Source organism: Macrobrachium nipponense, chromosome 1, assembly GCF_015104395.2.
Source record: "Macrobrachium nipponense isolate FS-2020 chromosome 1, ASM1510439v2, whole genome shotgun sequence".
NCBI classification, from domain to species: Eukaryota; Metazoa; Arthropoda; class Malacostraca; order Decapoda; family Palaemonidae; genus Macrobrachium; species Macrobrachium nipponense.
Genome location: NC_087200.1, coordinates 3646386 through 3669789, shown reverse-complemented (window position 1 = coordinate 3669789; position 23404 = coordinate 3646386). Strand labels below are relative to the sequence as shown.

Genomic DNA, 23404 nt, shown 5'->3' with positions numbered 1-23404 from the left:
GTTATTGGCGGCAGGCCTAGCCTTTTACTAAAAAGTAAGACTACGAGGCAGCAGCTGTCCTCTTAGTCGCTTTTTACGACACTCAAGACCTATGGTTGTGGTATTCTTACAGCCCTGCCAGACTCATGCTTTGGTATCCATCTCTAAATGACAGTCCAGCTTGATTAAGAGAAAGGAAGAGCCAGAGTCTGAATTATTCTTAACCTCGAGACTTACCAACATCTTATAAAGGGATCGTACCGCTGCGGCTGTGCAGTTTAAAGTGTCCAGATTTTGCGACCTAATAAATGATGTAGGAAAGTCTAGACCCTTTCCTTAATGCACGGATTATGGATATCATTCTGACGTCCCCAAACAGACTACAGTCTCAGACTAAAGGTACTGAGAGGCCACATTATCTCCTTGTGAGATGTCTCTTATTTATCTTATTATACCCCGGGATAGGATTGTCTTGATGAATTTACTGTGTTTAGAAATATTTCTTAGTCTTACATCTATATACTCTGAATATCCTTTAGTCAAAAGTTTTTTAAAAAAAAAAGGCGGTTTTCATTCTTTTTACTCATAAAAAAAGAAAAAGTAAGCTGGTGTTTCTTGTTGCTCAAAGATAATAAAGATACATACTTTTTCGTTACTGCTACTCATACCTAACATAAACAAACCCTGAACACATGTTTCAAACGGCCTCTTTAGTTCATGTAGCAAAGGACGTCACCTTTGTCGATAGATTAGTAGAGAAACGAACACAACCTTGACAATAGGGGTCAAGCCTTCTATGGAGCCGACCCATCCATCTCAATCAACTGCCATTTCTGGCAGCCATTCATTCGAATCGCCTATTTTTAGCCGAGGAAGGACTGGCTGATTCTCTCTCTTCTCTCTCTCTCTCTCTCTCTCTCTCTCTCTCTCAGGTATATTTACAAAACGCATTCGTTTTTGTTTATTAAGATGTTTCTCCCACCGTCAACCTCGATGTGTAGAACATAGGATAATCCCACATGAAAAATTATTTCAAAAATCTACTCGTACGATTTTTCTCTTGGTTTTATGTCATTTTTCGTTCGATCTTTCGTTGAGACTTTTTCCCTCTCTCACTCTTTTCACTTTAACGTGACATGCTTTATAAACTTTTCAGATCATTTCCATGACATCTTTAAGATTTTCGGTGTCATCCTCATAAAGGTTTCCTGGTGTCGGAGGCATTATTATCCTTATAAACGGGACAACCAAGAGGCCCTTATGAAATAGTAGTAAATCTCGTAGAATAACTCCTGTCAGGTCATAACTCATCACTGCCGTGACCATCACAAGCAGCTATTACCTAACATTATATGATCATCGTCTTATCTCCTGTATGTATCCTGTCCAACATTGCTGATACTCATGCTTATCATTATCATCATGAAATATTATATATCTTCATCTAATGATGAGGGTTACCAAAATTAAAAGTAAATATTTGGTGTATTCTGCCTTCGATGACTGTTACGATAAACAGAATTAGCGTATTCATCATCATCCATTTGTTATCACAATCACCATCTTCGTCAGTCACGATTAGACGATACCATCATCATCATCGTCATCATCATCATCGTTGCTGCAGTTTTTATCTACGTGAAGGTTCAGAGGTGAGAATTAATTCCTCCCTCTCCTCATAATTAACACATTCCTTCCACTCCCCCCCACCTCTGCATCCCCCTTCTCTAATCCACCTTCTGTTCCCCTCACCTTCCTCATAATCCTCCTCCTCCTCCTCCTCCTCCTCCTCCACTTGCTGTAGCTCTCATACCAACCTTAGAAACCCCCCCTCCCCCACCCCTCTCCGATTCGGCCTTCCTATAATTAAAACTTTTCCAATTACCGGAAATACTAGTGGCTTGATCCCCTCCCTGTGGCCTTCCTCCTGAACCTTCCCCCTTCTTTCTGAAGGGAATTTTGTAACTTCTGGATTCCAGACGTCCTCTTGGGACCCAATTCATTACCTGCAAGTAGTAATTAAACACAGGTGAGAGCCACATCTGATGATAGATTATGAGAAATAAGTTTATTCTTTTTATAGTCGAGTGCTGTTTTTCCTCTCATTGTTTTGACTGCAGTTATCCTTTGGTCTTGATATCATCTATTGTTTCCGTCTTCACTTTGATGTCTTTTGATTTGTGTTCCGCGGAAAACGTTCCCTCTTTTGTAATGCTGGATGTGATGGTATGTGAAACGCATTGCCTTCATGTTGTAGCATTTTTTTTTTTAATGTAACAAGTGACAGAATAACATTTTTGATTTGTTGAATAATAGTTATATCTGAACTTTCGTACCATATTTTTATTGTTCTTGTTATTGTTTCAACTACAGATGTGAGGTACAGATGTTTAGAATAGTCTTCAAGTGAAATATTCATGTTTAAAAGACGAAGCATCAATTATCCGATCTCGTCCCACTGCCTGTAGGTGCGGTCTAAAAACCGGTCATTGTAGGAACCAAAACGCCGCAGAATATTCCAACTGCCTTACGACTGCATTCACGACCGGTTCCTTTTGAACGTTGTTGCTTCTCGATTCATAAGTTAAAAAGGTGAAAGGTCAGCTTTTAAACTGTTCAGTACGCCCATCCTCTCTCTCTCTCTCTCTCTCTCTCTCTCTCTCTCTCTCTCTCTCTCTCTCTCTCTCGTTTTGCAGTGTAAATGTCAGGCATTTTTCCTGTTGGATGTGTATAATGGATTTTTCAACGATGCAAGCACAATAGGGTTTGAAGAAGACTAAAGTTTTTTTGTCCATTGTATCAAAAGCACCTCTTTTGCTTCCATTGTCATTGCTTCTAGGCGGTGGTTTTGGTTGTTTCTACGCTACGCAAGGTTTTGAAAGTAATTTATGTAAACAAGTTTGACCGTTGTGTATATGTTTTAGTATCTCTATAACTTGAATGTAAGAGTGCGTTAGGTTTTACCGTTTTAACATTCTATTGTTGGGAAAGGGTTCCCTTTTCCTCGTGTTATTAAATCACGAGGGAAAGGTATTAGTAATTTTCTTTTTAAAGCCTTTTTTTTTGTATCAGTGAACATTATCCCCTAGGAGGGGTTGCGTTTATGCAATAGTTCCTACTCCATTGACTTTCTTATCTGTTAGAGGAAAGAAGGAAACTACTGTCCAGAAAACGTACACAGATTCAAACAATACACAGTTTACACAGGAATAAACACCGTTAACGTAGTTTGAAATAGTGTTCGAGAATATTACCGTACATACAAATCCGAGCTCAAATTCTTTGTATGTAACTAATTTTTTTTTTCAATGTAGGGGTATATTTCAAGTCTCTGATAAAGCTTGCCTTCTTTATTAGGTATTGATGTATTTTTCATTTAAGAGATTTTTGTTCCTAACATATTTTACTTAAAATCTTAATTTTGATGTGTAGATAGAATTACATGACTATATAGTATATATATACATATATTATATATATATATATAGTATATATATATATATATATATATATATAATATAAATATATATATATATATATCATACATATAACTATATGTACACAGGCAGTCCCCGAGTTAGTGGGGGTTCCATTCCCAACAGGGGCGTTGTAAGCCGAAAATTACCGTAACCCAAATCATCATAATCATAATGTGATAAATAACAACAGGACTGTAAGTCCAGGTTACAGCTCGATGTAAAGCAGGTTAACAGTGCAATGAGCCAAACACCTTAAGCCCGGAATGACTTAATCATAACTGGTGTAAACCTTGGGACTGCCTGTAATTAGAAGGGCACAGGATTAATAGCAATAATTGTAATAGGCGAGAAGCCTGGACGATGAAGTTTGAAAGTGGAGAAAATAATGGGGTGTGAGCGTAGGTAAAGACATGAACAAAATGGGGATTCCAACAGCTCAGTATGTATTTTGACATATATGCAGACATTTATATGTTAGATGGATGTAGCTGTGTACTCATAAACAAAACATATGTATAATGTATAGTGTATATGTGAATGCGTATATGGAGATCAATAATAGGACACATTTTCACTTGCAACATTAAGTGTAAATCTCATCTTTAACGCTTTTGGAAATTTTAGGTTTTCTATAATGTGACGTCCTTTAAAGAACACCCCGAGATTCCCTGGAGATCGAGAATTGCAATTGATGGCTTCCCTCCGACCACAGAAATTCGAAATTCTCTGGCGGTTGGGTCAGCTCTTATCAATGAAGCCAGTTAACGAATTGCTCTCTCTCTCTCTCTCTCTCTCTCTCTCTCTCTCTCTCTCTCTTCTCTCCACACACACACACACACACAGAGTGAACTTCCTCGTTGTGTTGCAAGTATCGTCGATAAGTTTCTGAGAAATTCATTCAAGTTCATGTTGTGAGAAGGTGAAAGTAATTAAATTTTTTGGGAAGAGGTTATGTCTGAGAATTAAGGAAATTACTTTTTTAAAGTTGTGTGATTGCTTCGTCCGGACATACATATAAATATTTTTTATAAAAGCGCAAACATTTGTGCACTCACGAAATCTTCTATATAAAAGCATATACACGAAAAACCACACACACACACACACACACACACACACACACATATATATATATATATATAATAAATTTAAAGAGGAATGTAGAATAATTTGTTATTCAGAGAAAAGCGTTGACTATCTAAACTATCTAAACAGTGTCATTACAATAAGCAGTGTTATGCCGGTGATGTGGTTTAGTAACCGTCAGTACAGAACCTTTAAGCCACTAGTCTTTCTGTAATTATGCAGACGATTTTAACATATCTTAAATCGCAAGTAAATCCGAATGTTTTCCATTACTTCCTAGATCACCTAGCCATATTAAAAAAACACAAATAGTTTTGGATTTTGTCGATAAATTCCGCATATGGGTTCATTGTGACGTAGACCTAAAGGTGGTCGTAGAAAGTAAAAATTGCTCTGGTAGCATTGTGGCAAGAGTCGACAGCCTGTAGTTGATTTGGACGACTTCCTTCCCAATTGTGAAGGGAGTTGAAAACAAAACCTCAAAAGCAAATGCTCTTTGAAATTTTTGTTTGACTGTACCCGATATTGTCCCACGTCAAGACAGACGAGTCTTCAGCAAAATGATAGTTGATCGTTGAGGACCACCCTTGGAGACACAGCGGTCGTTAGACAAAGTGAGGCTCGTGCGGCTGGGTAAACTAAAATGTTGCCGTTCCTCCCGGTTTGCTGAAACTTCCAACAAGCTCCCAGTCAGCAATTCTTTATACGGGCTGCTCTACGAGCAAGAGCCCATGCTGGCACAAGGCCAGCTTAATCTCAAGCAACAACAACAGTCAGCAAACTTCACCAGAGACGTCTTCTTGTTGTTCAAAATAATAACCTTACGTTTCCAATAAATCCTGTCTGTCACCGGTCCGCTAGGGAGATGTTCACAGTAAACTGCCTACAGACTTTGCAATTTATTATATCAGGCGAATTGTGTCCAGTCTGTCCCTCAGACTTCTAGAAATAATAGCAGCCCGTTAGAGCAAAAGAAATGATAAACATTGGAGCGAGAACAAGATCAGAGTGAAATGGAATCATGGGAAAAAGTGACTTACGTAACTTTTTTCACTCAGAAAAAATCAGCCTTTTTACTGTATCTTCGCCAGTTTTTGTAATTACTGCTATTATTGATTTGAAGTTCGACAAGTAGGTCAAGTATTTGGTTCAATTTCATGGATTGTGTGTAGTTTTCTGTTGGTATTTTTTTCTAATTTGTAGCATAAAAACAAAAAAATTGAATTATTTTTTACGGAAATTGACCAAAAGGTATGCCTGATATCCAACAAAAATGATGAGATGATGTGATAGATGAGGAAATAATGTTTAGGGACAAATTCGATAATTACATCAGGACGAGCGACAACTCATTAGATTTGGGGAGGTTAGGGATGTACCTGACTTTCTTTGAGAAGGCCGATGGGGCGGGCAACCCATTTCCTTCATCTTTCCCAGGTCTGAATGGAAAAGAAAACTGAGTGGGGAGAATAAAGATGGGGGCTTTATGTATTTCCCACCTTTCATTTGAAGCTGGTGTTTTTGCCTGTGACTCGCTAAACAACTGGTTCTGTTCTATCGTCTCCAGTCTCAGCCATGAAATTTAATTTGGATATACGGACAGGTATTGCCTGTTGGGTTAAGTTCTAGACGGTAGTCTTGCCGTGCCTCTACGCCATTTGAGTATTACTAGTACTCTGATTATATTTAGATAAGGTTAACTCATTCGTTCGATTGACATTTTTCTTTTTGAACCTTCAAAATGAAGTGTTAGCATAATGACTTGTAAGCTGTAAAATTTGCTACGTAGAATTATACTGAAATGCCAGTCGAACCATGCCAATACCAAAAAACATGTTATCAAGATATTGGCACTCCGCCCTATAATCCATCTCTGAGGTGGGGTACACCGCTCTCTTTCCAGAGCCTAAAGAAAATAAAAAAACACGGACATCCGGCCTCTCAGTCTGGAACGAAAATCGAAATTCAGGAAAGGATGAACTGAACTTTTTTTTTTTTTATTTTTTTTTTTTGGAAAAAAAAAAATGTAAGAGTGAAATATTAACGAACAACTTTCCCTTGGAACCAATCCCTCAGACGTAATTTGGGGTCAACAGAGAAAAAGCTCCCATCACTTTTTTCTTCAGTTTCTCTTCTTATTCCCTTCACTTATATCACCCCCCCCCCCCCCCCAGGGCAGGGCCCCCCGCCCTGCCCCTTCGGCGCCTCTACCCCATCCCTTCCTCCATGACATTTTCCGAGAGTAGCGAAAACTTTATACGACCCCGTTTATGTGAAAGGTCCTTCAGGGAAAACAGGAAACGTAAAATGGCGACTAAGTTTCGCGCAGCAAGAAAGCAAGATATCGCTCACCCAAACGGTGGTTGACATAGCAGATGGGGCTCTCGAGAGGTAATGACTCTGAAATGGTAACGTATGGCTGTTGAGAAGGATAATAATGTTCGCCCGGTTATCATCGTCTATTTTTTTTTTTTTTTTTTTTTTTTTTTTTTGCACATATTCATCAGCCACCCACTTTATCTTCATATATATATATATATATATATATATATATATATATATCATATATATATATATATATATCGAGCTACAATGTCCTTTAATATCTAATTCGCTCTACTCGGAATTAAATATATTTTTCATATATGCTTAACCGAAGGGGAATTTTTTCTCGATAATAGATTTGCCTGGACCAGGGCGCGAACTATGGATCCTTTCAAAACCCAGGAACGTCAGTGAAGCTTTTCCTACTACACCACCGCGAGAGGTTAAAAAGTTCATGTCGCCTCTCACCCTCATATACTTCGCGCGCAGGTAATTAGTTGGTTTGGAGACAACATCAACCCACACCTCGACTCCGGTAGTGTTTGTAGTGCTTTTGACAGCACGTAGCCAATCTATAAGTCATATCACATTTCCGTGATTCATATACATATATCGAGCTACAATGTCCTTTAATATCTAATTCGCTCTACCTCGGAATTAATATATTTTCATATATGCTTAACCGAAGGGGAATTTTTTCTCGATAATAGATTTGCCTGGACCAGGGCGCGAACCTATGGATCCTTTCAAACCCAGGAACGTCAGTGAAGCTTTTCCTACTACACCACCGCGAGAGGTAAAAAAGTTCATGGTCGCCTCTCACCCTCATATACCTTTCGCGCGAGGTAATTAGTTGGTTGGAGACAACATCAACCCACCTCGACTCCGGTAGTGTTTGTAGTGCTTTTGGTCCAGGCAAATCTATTATCGAGAAAAAATTCCCCTCGGTTAAGCATATATGAAAATATATTAATTCCGAGGTAGAGCGAATTAGATATTAAAGGACATTGTAGCTCGATATATGTATATGAATCACGGAAATGTGATATGACTTATAGATGGCTACGTGCTGTCAAAAGCACTACAAACACTACCGGAGTCGAGGTGGGTTGATGTTGTCTCCAAACCAACTAATTACCTGCGCGCGAAAGGTATATGAGGGTGAGAGGCGACATGAACTTTTTAACCTCTCGCGGTGGTGTAGTAGGAAAAGCTTCACTGACGTCCTGGGTTTGAAAGGATCCATAGGTTCGCGCCCTGGTCCAGGCAAATCTATTATCGAGAAAAAAATTCCCCTTCGGTTAAGCATATATGAAAATATATAATTCCGAGGTAGAGCGAATTAGATATTAAAGGACATTGTAGCTCGATATATGTATATGAATCACGGAAATGTGATATGACTTATAGATTGGCTACGTGCTGTCAAAAGCACTACAAACACTACGGAGTCGAGGTGGGTTGATGTTTGTCTCCAAACAACTAATTTACCTGCGCGCGAAAGGTATATGAGGGTGAGATGCGACATGAACTTTTTAACCTCTCGCGGTGGTGTAGTAGGAAAAAGCTTCACTGACGTTCCTGGTTTGAAACAAGGATTCCATAGGTTCGCGCCCCGTGGTCCAGGCAAATCTATTATCGAGAAAAAATTCCCCTTCGGTTACGCATATATGAAAATATATTAATTCCGAGGTAGAGTGAATTAGATATTAAAGGACATTGTAGCCTCGAATATAGTATATGAATCACGGAAATGTGGGATATGACTTAATATACTATAATATATATATATATATATATTATCTATATATATATATGTGTGTGTGTGTGTGTGTGTGTGTGTATATATATATATATATATTATATATTATATATATATTATATATATCATATTATATATATATATATATATATATATATATATATATTTATATATTTACATATATATACATATATATATATATATATATATATATATATATATATATATATATTTATATCTATAACATATACATAATATATATATATATATATATATATACATATGTATATATATATACATATATATATATATCTTATATATTTTATATATAAAGATGACGGTCGGAATAAGTATATTCGCTATAGAGGGCGAAACTACTGGACCGAATTGAACCAGACTCGGACATATATGTAGTTTTTATAGGGGATTTTTACCGGATATCCGGATATCCGGTCATTATAACTTCTTTATAGTCATTCATAGAGTAAAAAAGAAAACATTATTCTGATAGAACTTCTCACGAGAATTTCCAATTATGCTCTTACTTCTCTTCTGCGATGAAAAATAACCATGATATTAGGGGATGGGTTAAATACATTTTAGTTTTACCAGACCACTGAGCTGATTAATAGCTCTCCTAGGGCTGGCCCGAAGGATTCAATATTTTTACGTAGTTAGGAACCAATTGGTTACCTAACAACGGGACCTACAGCTTATTGTGGAATTCGAACCACATTATATCGAGAATTGAATTTCTCTGGTTCCGCGTTGGCCGAACCGAGAATCGAACTTCAGACCGCAGGATTGGAAGCCGAGCGCGAAATTCACTCGTCCAACGAATATTCGGCCGGATGTCCGGCCATGCTAGCGTCTTTAATATTAGTTTTAGAGGGAAAAAAGACAATATCCTGATAATACGTTTCACGAGGATTCCAAATATGTTCTTGGTTTTCTTCTAAGATGAACAATAACGCTCGTGTTACGGTTCAAACAATGCCTGCCTACGGTTGCCGGCCGCCAGGCGCTAGCCGCCCTGTATTATATATATATTTAAAATGCCCGGTGTGCTGCTGGTCGCACGAATCTCGAAATGAAGCAACTTTGTGTCCGGTTAGTACTGGATGAGTGACGGATCAAGAAAGCTGTCGGCACAGAAGACCGCAAAATCAACGGTGGGTCAGGTTCATGTGGTTAGGATACTCACAGGTATTGTTGCCAAATCAAGGTAGCGTGTTAACGGATTTACTTATCATCTTCCTTTTTTTATTCGTCTGTAAAGGGAGGTTGACTTGTTCAGAAAACCAGAAAGGGGCCGAGGTCCATTTTGTTAAAGTTTGTGGAATGGAGATTGAATTTCAATGGAAATATCTCATGAGCTGAAAGTGCTCTACTAAGTATACAGAAATGTATTAGATGTTTCTTTAATGCTTTTGCGTACACTATATATATATATATTATATATATATATGTATATTATATATATTATATATATATATAGATATGTATGTATGTATGTATGTATGTATGTATATATATATATATATATACATACATTAATATATCACTAATTTTGGAAATGTTATTGCCGTAGGATCAGTCTGTTTGCAGGATTCTGCGAAAACTAAGGAACGGATTTTGTTGATATTTAGTGAGAACATACATTGGGACCCTGCTCATGATGATTAAGGTTTTTTTTTTTTTTTAGAATATTTCAAGAGTTTCAACCACTGAAACTTGGCAGATGTCTCTGTACATATAAAATTGAAATTGAATAGACCGTGACGAAGCAGCCTTCGCTTTTTACCGAAAGGTTTCTGGCGGTATTTAATTTGCTCAATAGAAACTTTGCTTTTTAACTTGCGTGGCGTTCTCTGCCTCGAACTGAAAGCGCTGTGTACTGATATTAAAAAACAATAAATAAATAAAAATCCCAACATCCTGATAATGAAGAAACTTTGTCGCATATACTAAATAATGAAAAAAAAAAAAAAACACACACAGAAGTAAGCAAGCAAAACTTACTGCATAGATGTCAAGCAACAAATGTTGAGGCTGTGATGCTTCACATCCTGCAGGAGTTGTGTTTGCCTGTTCGGAAACCTGAAATCCTGCAGGAGGTTGTGGCGAGGGTCATGCTCCCCTGAGGTAAGAAGAAGGTGGATAAGTTGCAGGGGTTCCACGTCCCCTGGGGATGGGTTTCAGAGAGCTAGGACCCCCTGGGGAGGGGAGGGTACACCTCATCAGGTATTCCCGTGGAGTCGATGCTGCAAGGTGTCCTTCTGAACTCCTCCGGGAGGAGGAATACCAGAGCCAAGGACACCTCCTCCCATCCCCCTACGCAGACTCCTCCCCACTAAGTGACCTAGACCCTACTCTCCTCGTGACCTAAGATGATCTCGCATCATATCACGTACGGGTTGTAATGACCCGGAATACAAAGTGAATTTTTTTTTCATTCTTCATCCAAAGGGATTTTTTTCTCTCTCTCTCATTAGGATAAGGAGAAGGAGAAGGACTGGGACGTAGCCCCTTGGTATCACCCTCCTACCTCCCTAATACCTTTTTTTCTCAGTTTATGCGGTTTCTTCTCCTTTTCCCTGAAGGGAGACGGCATTTCAGGGTCCTAAAAAATGCGTTTTATGAGACCTAGAATTGCAGTTAATTAAAGGGTTAAGCATTATAGCCAATTTTGCTTTTTATTTAAATAATAACGATTTTACGTTTCCATTCATTAAAAACACACATGTATCTATACACACACACACACTTATATATATATATATATATATATATATATATATATATATATATGTGTGTGTGTGTGTGTGTGTGTGTGTGTGTGTGCCCGTGTGTATGTATGTATATATGTATTTACTATATACACATAAGTGTTTATTTCGACTTGCTTGTCTTTGTGTTTGATGGGTACGTGTGCCTGGTTCTTTTACCCTTTTGTACTGGTTTTCGTTAAGTTTATGTATATAATACCGATGCTAGTATTCGGAAGACGTATATACTACACTCACGAATGTATATCAACTTTGGTAGAAATAAGAATGGGACGGCTGAAATCTTTTATTATCGGTATCCCGGTGACCTTTGGCACCAGGCCTTGCACCCGACCAGTATTCCCCCTTCAGCAGTTTTGAACTCGAGTTGTGGTTTGGTTAGCGGGAGAAAGGGAAACATTTCAGCGCCGGTTATGACGTGGTAGGAAGGAGAGAGAGGAGAGAGGAAGAAGAGAGGGAGACGATGGACGGACCGAGTGAACCACTAAGTGAGGGAGAGGATAATCCAAAGAGATGAGGAGGGAGAGGAGGAGATGAGAGAGGAGAGAGAAGAAGGGTAACCGAGAATGCGGGGCGAAGTTGTAATGGATATACGAGCATTATAAAATTATATGTATTTGCCCTTGATGATTCGTTTCAGATATTTAAATGGAGTCATCTCAAAAGTCTACGGCAGATGGAGGGTGTCCAGGGGCTTGGTGATACGTTCACCGATTCTGGCTTTGCACGGTTATAACTGGAACAGCTGTGGCTATCGCCTGAACCCTGTTTCGTAGTCAGATTAAACGTTGTTTGCTGGTTCAGTTTGTGAATATGATTCCCCATATGGTTTGTGAAATACCAATGCGATTTCATTAACTTATTTATTCTGGAATATTTAGAAAAAAATTCATCCATGTCTCAGAAGACTGACTTGGGTGTATGGTAATGGACTTTAGCATTGGTTTCTTCATTAGAATTATTTATCACTCTATGGAGGTGGAAACAAATCCAGTCTGTGTTGACCTCTGTGGAAATAGGAAGAAAGAAAAGCGATGAATTCAAAGGCGCTGCTTTTCACCTCCTCGATGAATTCTGGCTGGGGGAACACTTCAGGGGGCAGACACTTCTGGCATTTGAATGTGGAGCTTGTAAAGAAATTTTATTTTATTTAATGAAACATTTTCCAATTTGTAGTTTTACATTTTAGAAGAAAATTAAAATATGTATACTTTATTATGTATAGAAAGAAACGTCTGTGTAATATGTGAAAGATTGAAATATATATCGTAGGGATTGAAAGGATCTTGGCGGTCTGCCATGTTCACTTGTTCATTTGTGTTTTACTGAACTCTCCCCCTGACGATATTGTTGTTTTTGCTTCATTCTGTTTTGCGTTGCGTTCACTTTTCTTTTGTCGTTGCTTCCTTCATTAAATGATTTTGTCTTTTCTCACTCGAACAGCAATACAGCAACTGTTAAGACCCGAGAACCTGTCAGAAGCGTCATTATGCTTCAAGTATTATTACCCCCAACAAAGAGGTCATGTTTTTTAATTCGGTTTGTTTGCTAGTATGCTTGCGTGCGTATCTGAATTTGTTTGTTTGTCTCTTTTCCACAGGATGTAGCAGAAAGGTTGTCTGGATTTTTACGGAAGTTTGGCCAAACATGGGCCTCGTGACTGACAAAAAGTCGTCAGATATTTGGAAAAAGAAATGCAGCTTTTTTGAAGAAATAACCTGTTGGGGCTGAGCTTAACACTTTTGCTGTCTCCAAACACATTTTCTCCTCTCTCTCTCTCTCTCTCTCTCTCTCTCTCTCTCTCTCTCTCTCTCAAGGAACCAAAACTAACTGCAACATTACCGTAGATTTTGGTAACCAAATTTGGCCATTACCACTGCAAAGAAAGTTTCTCTGAAGGTTATGTCTTCTCTCAGACGGCAAAATTTCGTTTTTGATCCTGATGACAACATTTCATTTTTGATCCTGATGACAAAATTTCGTTTTTGATCCTGATGACTGTCCATGACGTTTGCGCTATCAGGGTGTTGTTGTCTCTCTCTCTCTCTCTCTCTCTCTGTTATTATTATTATTATTATTATTATTATTATTACAATGGTTTTCGTCGAAATGCCCTTTGTATTAAGTATTAAGGTAAAATTCGTTCATTTAGGCTATTCTTCCAACATATATGCTTCCTCATTTCGAGCGCGCGCGCACGCGACACACACACACACACACACACACACACACACACACACACACACACACACACACACATATATATATATATATATATATATATATATATATACACACACACACAAACATATTTGGGGATTACTTCAACCTTTCAAGTTGAAGTCATTCTCCACATATAGGGAAAGATGTTTCCATATTTGTGGTTTAATATATATGTGGGGGGGGGGGGGAGGTGTCTGTGTACTTAAAATGTATAGCTGTCGCATACGTACTGTTAAGTACAAGTAAATTCTATAAAAGATGTGGCAGAAAATTTCATACAGCTCGGTTTTCGTTCTCATGCAAAGAAAGCGAGAGGATCATCTAATATTTCGGGAATTCTTACGATGTCGAAGAATTTTTGGCGACCAGAGAGTGAAAGTTTATGAATGCTGACTCACAGGGGAAATTGAAATCTTGTCGTGATAAAGTTAATACAAGATCTGAGGCCAAGTTCATATTCTCTCTCTCTCTCTCTCTCTCTCTCTCTCTCTCTCTCTCTCTCTCTTTGCATGATTGCATGGTTATGCATACAAATATATTTTAAGCCCTCGGCCTCTTTCTTATGGAAGGGTAATTCCAAGAGACGTGTCCATTTTGTTTATATCTATCACTCCATGTATATATGTATATATATGAAACGATTTTTATCACATCACCGTGATTTTTATAAAAGAACTAAGCTAAAAATATCCTTTCATATCTAATTATCTCTACCTCGGAATTAATATATTTTCATAAATGTTAATCGGAGGGAGATTTTAAAATTGATAAGAAATCCGCCGGCTCATGGACTCGAACCACGGAAACCAAGAATTCAGGACGTATATATATATATAATATATATATATATATATATATATATATATATATATATATATATATATTAAAAACGTATGTGCCTGTGTTGTGTGTCTGAATAATGGCATGCACTTTGTGCTAATGTGCATATTCCCTATGCCTTGTGCACATGTAAACGTTCTTATATGTATTTTTATTATATACTTTCTCCTCCTCAGTATACCTTTTGCCTACGTATCTCTTAAACATTTATATATCTTATAGTATGATATAAAACTCGGTGAATGTTTGCTTGCATTCATCGGGAATTTATTGGGGTCAGAGAGGTGGCTTACACAACCGCCTTACGAATGCATTAGCGAGCCTGGGAGGAGGTGCCGTTGTAAAGACAATGCTTCCACCAACCAATTGATCTTCTGACCCCCTACGATTGAGCAAAGGAATTGTCTTGTTGCCTTCGGTTAACATAGATTGCAACTAGTTTCCAGCCGCTTTTACGGCGGTTACTGCTGATCTTAGAATTGCGTGGATCCACAATCTGGTAAAATTAGCTCTGAAGTCAGAATGCGAAGAGAAAGTGATTGATTGATCGAGTGATTTTGGTCTAGAAGCTTGGCGTGAGCAAGACAGAGAATGTTGTAAACGGGATAAACCGCTTCTAAGAAATTGTTATAAGATTTTAAAGACGAGAGTTTTTATTATTAAAGATTCAGTGGTTCCGGTATGTTGCGCAAAGGCTTAGATTTTATAAGGCTTTCGAATACATTTGCTGTATTGCTGCATGTGAAATCTCACTGATCAGCAGTAAACCTGAGGTAGTTATCTCAGTCCAACTTTTTTCTTTAGCTGCTTGTGTGTCCTCAAAGTTGAAACATTCGGGAATGCATTTTAGTCTGTTTGTTTCATGCAGGCGCCATATTGTTTTACCATATTGGTCGCCTGTCAGCGCAGTGCCTTGCATAGTAAAACGTCTTCGTTTCATTGACAAGAGGAGTTGTTGCCTTTATGCCAACACAGAGTCTTGCTCATACAAACAGCATGTAAAGGCAAAGAACGTTAAGAATGTGAATCATCGTTACTGCATGTGGAATGGAATGTAATGCATAATCTTGAAGAATGCCGACTTTCTCCTGAGTCTACAAATAATGCGATTCTCATCACTTGATTTTCAGGTCGACAACACTTAAATCTCGGTGGTTTTCCCCAGAGACGACTGACTCGACGACCTCTTCGGAAAGTATTCATCATTTTCATACCTGTTAACAAGAGTCACGATTATCAATTTGAGCCGTCAAGGAAGTCGCAAATAACAAATTGATTTTTTTATTTCTTTTTAACCGTCATCGAGGTCAGTAATCTCTCTCTCTCTCTCTCTCTCTCTCTCTCTCTCTCTCTCTCTCTCTCTCTCTCTCTCTCAGGTTTTAGACGCAAAATAATCGGTTGTAAAGTTTTGTCTTCACATAAAATGCTCGAAATGCCGAGAAACAGTGATACTTCACCTATAATCACAAACTGATTCATTTACCGAAGCAGCGAACATTTGCATTTTTCACTCGCTGTTTCTGACCAGCAATCCCAGAAATTAAATCAAATTTACTGGCTACGCTGTGAAGTGTAACAGCTTTAAGCAGTGTCTGCTTGATTTTTGGTGTTTGTGAGTATGTTTGCTTGCGCACGCATTGTGATTACGTCTTTGAAACGACACCTCCCAGGAAACTGAGAATATGCGCAACTTGCCATCTTCCGAGTCAAGTTCTTCAACGCTGCTACATGATGGAAACGTAGACGGTAGTTAAACCTCGTTTTGGTCTATGGAATCGTTGAAGGGATCCCATTCTGACCCTTAAGACAGGGGATGTAAGGATCGGAACCGTAGGAGATTGTGGTAGGTGTTACGTCCCCACGGTGGACTTGATTTCCTGCTGAGCCAACCAGTTTCACAATTCGCTCGGGTTGTGAATTTTTCAATCTTATTCAGACTGATAAGAATATGTAAGGGATAGAACTCTCTCTCTCTCTCTCTCTCTCTCTCTCTCTCTCTCTCTCATCAGTTTGTCTAACCGTTTCTCTGATATTGTAAATCTAGTACTAGCTGTATTGAAATCGATCACTTTAATACGGTTATCAGCTTGTTTTCTACCTCCCCAGATCTAAAAATCAAATCATGCTCGTCACGTATGCTCCAAAGATCCCTGCCTCCTCTCCCCCGCCCCCAAACCCGTATGGTTCACCTGACCTGTTGACCCCAACACCTGCTGTCCTTTTCGAGTTTATTCCCATTCCCTGCCTTCCCCCTTGCCCCCAGCGTTCTTCAGTACCCACCCGCTGAGTCCTATAGTCTTCATGACCCCCAAGTTCAGTTCAACCGCCAGTGGATCTTCTTTCTCACCTGTGTGTGCCTCCCTTAGGCTCAGCATCACACTTCATATGTTCGGCTCTGTATTTCGTTATCCAAAGGTCGGTACAACAAGGAAGCTTTTGGTGTTCATGAGCAGGAGTCTATTAGAGGGAAAAAAATAGGTGGAGTCTTTCAATGGCAAATAGAAAGATTCGAGTTTTGAAAGATACTTGCCCTTATCATATAGCCTATTGTATATTACTAGTACAGACAAACTTTTTAAAACTTGTTCTCAATCACAACATTCCAACTCAAACTCTAAGCCCAAGCGTATATTTATAACATTCTACCTCATTCCTTAAATCTCAGCGTTTCGTCTTTGGTTCTGACGTAACTCAGATCTGTTTTCTGGCGAAAGTTATACGAATTAAATTAGACCAGAGATTAGGTATTATATTCTGCCGCTTGTGAAGTTGATCCGGTGGTTCATATTCGTGAGTGGTTCTTTCCCTCAGCTGACCATCTTTGGCATTTTTCCCGACAACGTCCATCTTTCAGTATGCAGGTCTGTTACTCTATTCGTGCATATGTCCATATCTTGTAACACCTCCCCAACCCCCCTTTTTTCATTTCTCCCAGCTATAGACTATACTCCGTTTTTTTTCATCTGTTCATCCGGCTGTGGTGTTTGGGTATGGTAACACTGCGTCCCGGGCTTTAGATAGTTACGCTTTGTGTAAGTTTTAGGTAAATAAAAGAATGTCTGGGTGTACATTTGCAACTGAAAAGTGTTTTAATAATTTACTGTATGAATTACACCGTTAATATTCGAAATAGGATATTATTATAATCGTTGAATGTAACTATGTAAAGCCCGGGACGCAGTGTTACCATACGCAAACACCACAGGCGGATGGACAGATGGAAAAGAAAACGAGTATAGTTACAACCATAAGATTGCCCAATCCCTCGACCGTCACATGAGCGACAACAATAATAAGATATGGAGCAAAATATATAATTTGCATTTTCTTAGTGCGCGCTCTCTCTCTCTCTCTCCATTCCTTTCGATATGACCGTCAATAAGGCTTATCGTGATTAGTAGTTCAAGGTTTTTTTCGTTACCAATTTCTGGAAAGGAGTTTCATTTGGTTCTCATGGCTGCAACCGACCAGAATTCGGTTTTAACCCGATAGAGCTACAAAGAAATCCATTAACTTTTATTTCGAAATTTCTATTTAGCCACCAATTGTATATGTCCTTTCGACACATTCGCCCCTGTCTTCGGGCGTACTGCCCTCAGTCAAGGTACCCATTTTGCCTGCAACGTGTTTATTGCCTTTCCTTTTTACGGATTATCTATCTACGATATTTCTATACTTACTTAGGTTACTATCGCTTGCACTTGTTACATTATTCATTTTTTTTAATAGTAGAATGCCATGGATTTATATAATATATATATATATATATATATATATATATATATATATATATATATATATATATATACAAACGAGTATATATGTGTATGAGAGAGAATTTCTATCACATGACCGTGTCATTTTATGATTCACAAGTATTTAGCTACAAATGTCGTTTAATATCCAGATCGCTCTACTTCAGGAATATCACCGAAGGTAAATTATAAATGGCAGACTGTTTGGCACCTGGGAGATTTGTCAATACCTACTGACGGGCGTTCGAGTCTTCCTGATACAGAATCCTTCTTCAGTTATTCCGGAGTAGAACAAATTAGATACTAAACGACATTTGTATCTTAATATTATAAATCTACATATATAGTACGTACTAGCCGGCTCCTGGCGGCGACCAACCGTAGGACGGCATTGTTTGAATCGTAATAACATCGTTATTTATCATCGCAGAGGAAATGTAAGCGCATATTTGGAATCCTCGTGAGAAGTTCTATCAGAATAATGTTTTCTTGTTTCACAACGATTAATAATAAAGAAGTTAGCATGGCTGGATATGCGGATCAATACGGCACCTGGGTGTAAAATCCTATCTCCTATAAAATCTACATATATGCTCCAACTTGGTTCAATTCGGTCCAGTAGTTTCGCCGGCTGTAGCAAACGTACACATATACGTACATACATACATAGTCCAACTGTGAGCTATATACTATATAAGATGTTTTATATTATATATATATATATATATATATATATATTATATATATATATATATATATATGTATATATATTAACCACATTTAGGTGTTTTATGCAGATGATGGCCTAAGTGAAGACAGGCCTTGGAAGAGAAAGGAAGGAAAGGGATAATCTTGTAGAGAAAGAAATGGAAAATTAGGGAAATGGAAGAAGGAAAGAAAGAAGTAACGAATGATTCGGAAGCTTCCACGAGCCGTGGAAAGCATGAAAGTTGAGAGAATTCCAAATCTTTGATGTTGGAAAAAGTCAGCGAGCTAAGCATCCTGGGATGGCTGTCCAAGAAGAAGTGATGCGATCTAGTGGTCTGTCGGTTGCTTCGTGGCCTCTTTAATTGGGAATCAGAAACTGTATAGGTTTTACTTTTTTTATCGCTTTAAATAGTCGGTAGTAATCTTGGACATACAATTTCTAGCTAAGGTTATTGAAAAATATTCTTAGATTTAACTATAAAAATTCTTATCTATTGAGAAAATAACATTGCCATGAAGTAGTAAATGTAGTAGTTATTATTATTATTATTATTATTGTTATTATTATTATCATTGTTGCTTTTTTCTGTCACAGTCATCCTTTTCGACAGGATGGTTTTTATAGTGTAGAGTTCCGGGTTTCATCCTGCCTCCTGAGAAGTCCATCACTTTTCTCACTATGTGCGTTATTTCAAGGAGCACACTCTTTTGAATGAGTCCTGCAGCTACTTTGGCATCTAGTTTTTCCAGGTTCCTTTTCAGGGATCTTTGGATCGTGCCTAGTGTTCCTATGATTATGGGTACAATTTCCATTGGCATATCCCATATCCTTCTTATTTCTATTTTCAGGTCCTGATACTTATTAATCTTTGCTCTATCTTTCTCTTCTGTTTTGGTGTCCCATGGTATTGCGACGTCAGTGAGTGATACTTTCTTCTTGATTTTGTCAATGAACGTCAAGTCTAGTCTACTAGCGCGCATCACTCTATCTGTTCTGATACCATAGTCCCAGGGAATCTTTGCTTGATCGTTTATTATAATTATTACTACTATTATACAGGGTGATTAAAAAAGAATGACCCTATTTCATGATTAAATATTTTATGAAGGAAAACTAGTAAAAAATAAATCTTATAATACAAGTATTCTACTAACAGTCAAGTTTTATTTCACATATTACAAGTGCTCAATATGGCCACCCCTTGCAGCACGAACAATATCAATACGATATGAGAATTCTTCCCAAACACGTTGAAGCACATCAGATCAATTGAGTTGATCCTGTTGTTATTCGATGTTTCAAGTTTTTTAAACACACGCCATACCGTGGGTTGAGGAATGCACAGCTCACGACTTGCACGGCATGTGGATTTAATTGGGCTTCGAGTAAACGCAGCACGGATTCTCTCCACATCTTCCTCTGAAGTGCGCGGTCGCCCGGGACTTTTGCCTTTACACAGACACCCGCTCTCTTCAAACTGCTTAAACCACCTTCGGATGTTCTTAGAAGAAGGAGCATCGCAATTGAATTTCGCTCTGAATGCACGCTGCACTGTAATCACTGATTTAGTTTTGGCAAACTCAAGAACGCAAAAAGCCCTCTGTTGACGGGTCGCCATTTTTTTGCTGTGGCAGCGTCACGTGGCAATTATAGAAAAGTTGGAAATCTGATCTTTCAAACACCCACTCCCTCATTCTGATTCATACATTTACTTACGAAATATTTGATCATGAAATAGGGTCATTCTTTTTTAATCACCCTGTATATTTCTTACTTGTAGTCGGAAAAGGACCACAGGCGCAATCGTGAATTCTGCGAGCTACATACGTTACGGACTGTAGTATTTCCAAGAAAGTCGAATAGGACTTTCTGTTTCTATTATGAAATGCTTGCTGTACAGTTTTCATCCTGATTATTTTCTTATGCTGAAGAGACCCAAATGGTCATGGTTTTCCATATCAATCTTTGCCACCACACAAAACGAAATTCTGTTAATAATTTTCTTCGGACGTTATGGCAGACCAGTTCCTTAAAAAGGGAGGAATTGAATTATTCAGGAAACACGATGACATGTTGAAAGCTCACAACCTGCAACTGGATAATGTGGGGATCTCATTAAAATTGCTGACTCTCGGATACGCGATTTCCTCACAGTCTGGGAGAACGAGAAACCTGAAGTGGCGGGTGTGATTAGTCGTAAGTGAAGTCGGTGGGCTCCCGGGACATACATAGTACGCTCATTATCTATCTATATATCTGTCTGTCTATGTTTATATTTATATGTGTATGTATAGATTGTATATCCCTTGTACAATCACGTTATTCGTAACAGTAATACCTATATATATATTATAATATTAATATATATAATATATATATATAGATATATATATATACATTATATATACGTATATATATAATAATAATATATATTATATATTATATATATCATATATTATATATATATATATATAAATAAGAAATATATAGGCCATGGTATATCTTAATTATTTATATCGTATATTATGTCTTTATATTATCCTATATCCTATACTCATTTATATATATATATATAATATATATATTATAATATTATATTATATATATTATATATATTTAATATATAGGTATTACTGTTACGAATAACGTGATTGTACAAGGAAAAAATAAAGTAAGGAAATTATATATATATATATATATATAATATATATATATATATATATGATATATATAATTTCCTTACTTTATTTTTTCTAAGTAGGCCACGGGAAAACTGAAAACACCGATATTAGTTCAGCCGAATACGTAATGATAATGAAAAAATGCCAACCCAACAGATCCGCCACTTGAAAGATGCAATGTTTAGAAACAATTCAGTGATACCAGAACCTCGGGGGAATTTCAAAGCTTTTGCGGTACGTATGCGACTAATAATTTTAAACTAAGGAAAGCCAGGATAATTGCTAGACCATGAAAATCACTTTGTTTTGAACCCTTTGGTTGTAATGTTCAGTTGTGAGAGTCGAATAAACGAAGATTTCCGCAAAATGTTACATTCGGAGAGTTTACAGTTCTGTTGCAAGTTCCATGAGATGATCATTTCGATATAGTTATGTGCACTGTTACCAGAATCGACTTAAATGTGGTTTCCTTTTTTTTTTTATTTCGATTTCGTTTTCCATTTACTTTTCTTCCTGTCATTTGTATAACCACTTAGAAATTTGTTGTCTTTGTTATTGGAAATTGAATTTTTCCTTTTTACTTTGCTTTTGGTTTTCTCCGCACTAACTGAAAATTTTGGTTCGTTTCCAGTCGAGTCGTGACAAATTCATCTCGTATTTACTCTCATCAGTAGTTACCTGTTTATCAAAATCGAATGCATTTTTTTTTTAAATATATCTTAATTCCTGTCCATGAAGTTATACTTTAGAAGCCACATCTCTTTGTCAGAACACAAATCTAACCTATAAAAGCATGAAAACTCAAAGCCGCGGGGAGAGGGAGAGAGAGAGAGAGAGAGAGAGAGAGAGAGAGAGAGAGAGTTCCCGAGTATGTCTGGCTAAAATGTCTCCAATCTTATGCAGTGTCAGTGCGGTGCAAGAATTTCCTCTTAGCCATGCGAAAGGTGTCATGGCGGCTGCAAACTTTGATCCCGGACGGTGGCAGGTGTCACAAACTCGTTTTTCTCGAGTTGTGACACTCTCTTGCAATCTTTTTGGGCGGCCTTGCGTCTCCCCCGAGTGATCTTTTCGGTCTAGAGCGAACTGGGTCTAAATTTTAGAATTCATAAGTTTTATTTACAAAATAGAGATGTCGGGTTGTGTGGATTTTGTTATATAGGTATCTGAGTTTATATGCATTGTGAGTTTTGACTTTTGAAAATGTCACAGCTTTTTTTATTTATATGTAAGATTTTTTTAACACTTGATGGCAAGCCGGTGGAGAAACGTGTTTTTTGTAGCTTTGTTTTAAATGTCAATATTAATTTTGTACTGTAGGTTTAAAGCTGTTTTTCAGTTTGTTTGCCTTCCCTTTTTTTAAAAGTTATATATAGCTTTATGGCTTTTAATTCGCTTGATTATTTTATTATCGGTTCTTAAAGGTTGGGAAAAATTTGGCATTTCAGCTCTTTTGAATGTAGTATATTTTTAAAGGAATGGGAATAGATGTATTTCACATGTTTCGGATATTGACAGTTTATACTTCCTTCAGTTTCAGCAATTTTTATTACTTTGAGCTTCATTCTTACGATCTTACCTCTTTTCAAAAACAGGCAATGGTAGGTCCTCGTTTGGAGGGGCCGTTGAATATATATGAGTATATATGAATATATAGAATATATATGAATATATATATATAATATATATATATATATATATATATATATATATATATATATAATAAAAAGAGTATGGCCAGCAGAAACTTCAGCATTTTTTCGTTAAAACTTTATTTTC

The 23404-nt window shown here is 37.6% G+C and overlaps 1 protein-coding gene across 1 annotated transcript in view; it reads left to right on the top strand.

Moving 5' to 3' along the window:
- The first annotated feature begins 329 nt into the window (after positions 1–329).
- LOC135220365 (uncharacterized) overlaps positions 330–23404 on the top strand; it is a 28998-nt gene continuing 5923 nt past the window's right edge. The window contains exons 1-3 of the mRNA XM_064257583.1: positions 330–378; positions 1499–1631; positions 16590–16755. Coding sequence (XP_064113653.1) covers positions 330–378; positions 1499–1631; positions 16590–16755 — 348 coding nt within the window. The remainder of the gene's footprint in view (positions 379–1498; positions 1632–16589; positions 16756–23404) is intronic.